This window comes from Octopus bimaculoides, chromosome 11 (genome assembly GCF_001194135.2).
Source record: "Octopus bimaculoides isolate UCB-OBI-ISO-001 chromosome 11, ASM119413v2, whole genome shotgun sequence".
NCBI lineage: Eukaryota > Metazoa > Mollusca > Cephalopoda > Octopoda > Octopodidae > Octopus > Octopus bimaculoides.
The window spans coordinates 65,615,451-65,616,625 of NC_068991.1; the positions used below are offsets into that span (position 1 = coordinate 65,615,451).

Here is a 1,175-nt window from a genome sequence, read left to right on the forward strand (position 1 = left end):
CTTCCTAGTGTTGTGTAGATAAGAACTTTATAACTTTGCCCTGCACCAACCAATGCCTTGGGAGTGATTTTAGTTGATGGAAACTGTGTAGAAGCCTGTTGTGTGTGTGTGTGTGTGTGCATATATATATGTACACACACATGCATGCATTTATACATATACATGTATGCCTATACATACCAACATAAATATATATACACATATGCCTACACATACACACACACACATATATATACACACAGACACACGCATGCATACATTTATACATACACATATGTATGCATATACATACCAACATAAATATATATACACATATGCCTGCACACACACACATATATATATGCACACACAAATATAGACATACACACACACACACACATGCATGCATTTATACATACACATATGTATGCATATACATACCAGCATAAATACATATACACATATGCCTGCACACACACACATATATATATATATTCTTGGTTGCTGTTAATATGTTGTGTTGCAAGCTAGTTACATATACACAACTGTGACAGTTAATACACCTGCGTGGACCATACGATTTATACTATAGTGACTAATGTGTATATAACATTGAGTATGTGTATAATATGTGTGTGTGGGTGTGTGTGTGAAAGAGAGAGATAGAAATAGAATTAACAAGTCTTCAAAATGTTAAATTAGAATTTTTAAAAATAGCAACACAATCTACAAGTCACTTCGCAATAAGTGAATAAATGAGAATATTCAAAGCTGAGTACTTACTTCTAAGGACGGGTGGCGTATCTCTTTTAACATATTTACCCGCGATGCCATCGTTTAGACCCGAAATGTCCTTTTTCCTCGGAAGCATCGCTTCTGTGGTCAGTTTATCAACTTTTTAAAGGTTTACACTGACCATGAAGAAAGACGTCTGGGCAAAACATAATGACGTATTATTGAAAGGGTGTTTAGGGGTAGTTAGATGGTGAGAAACGGGGTTGGTTTGTACCAGACCCCCAATCTCCATCAAATCTCACTTTTTTTTCCTGTTTTTTTATTTTGTTTTTTTTTTTTCACAATATTATTGCATGAATAACAGGTACGGATCCGATGATACTCTTTGAGTTATTTAAAGTTTCTGATCCTTCCATTTTGCCAGGCAACTGCGACTTGGTCTCTCACACAATATATATATA

The 1,175-nt window shown here is 35.0% G+C and overlaps 1 protein-coding gene across 1 annotated transcript in view; it reads right to left on the reverse strand.

The window, feature by feature from the left end:
- The window catches only part of LOC106870964 (scaffold protein salvador), a 38,708-nt gene extending 37,551 nt beyond the window's left edge, over positions 1 to 1,157 (reverse strand). The window contains exon 1 of the mRNA XM_014917209.2: positions 763 to 1,157. Within this exon, the coding sequence (XP_014772695.1) occupies positions 763 to 850 (88 nt within the window). The 5' untranslated portion in view covers positions 851 to 1,157. The remainder of the gene's footprint in view (positions 1 to 762) is intronic.
- Positions 1,158 to 1,175: the final 18 nt, after the last annotated feature.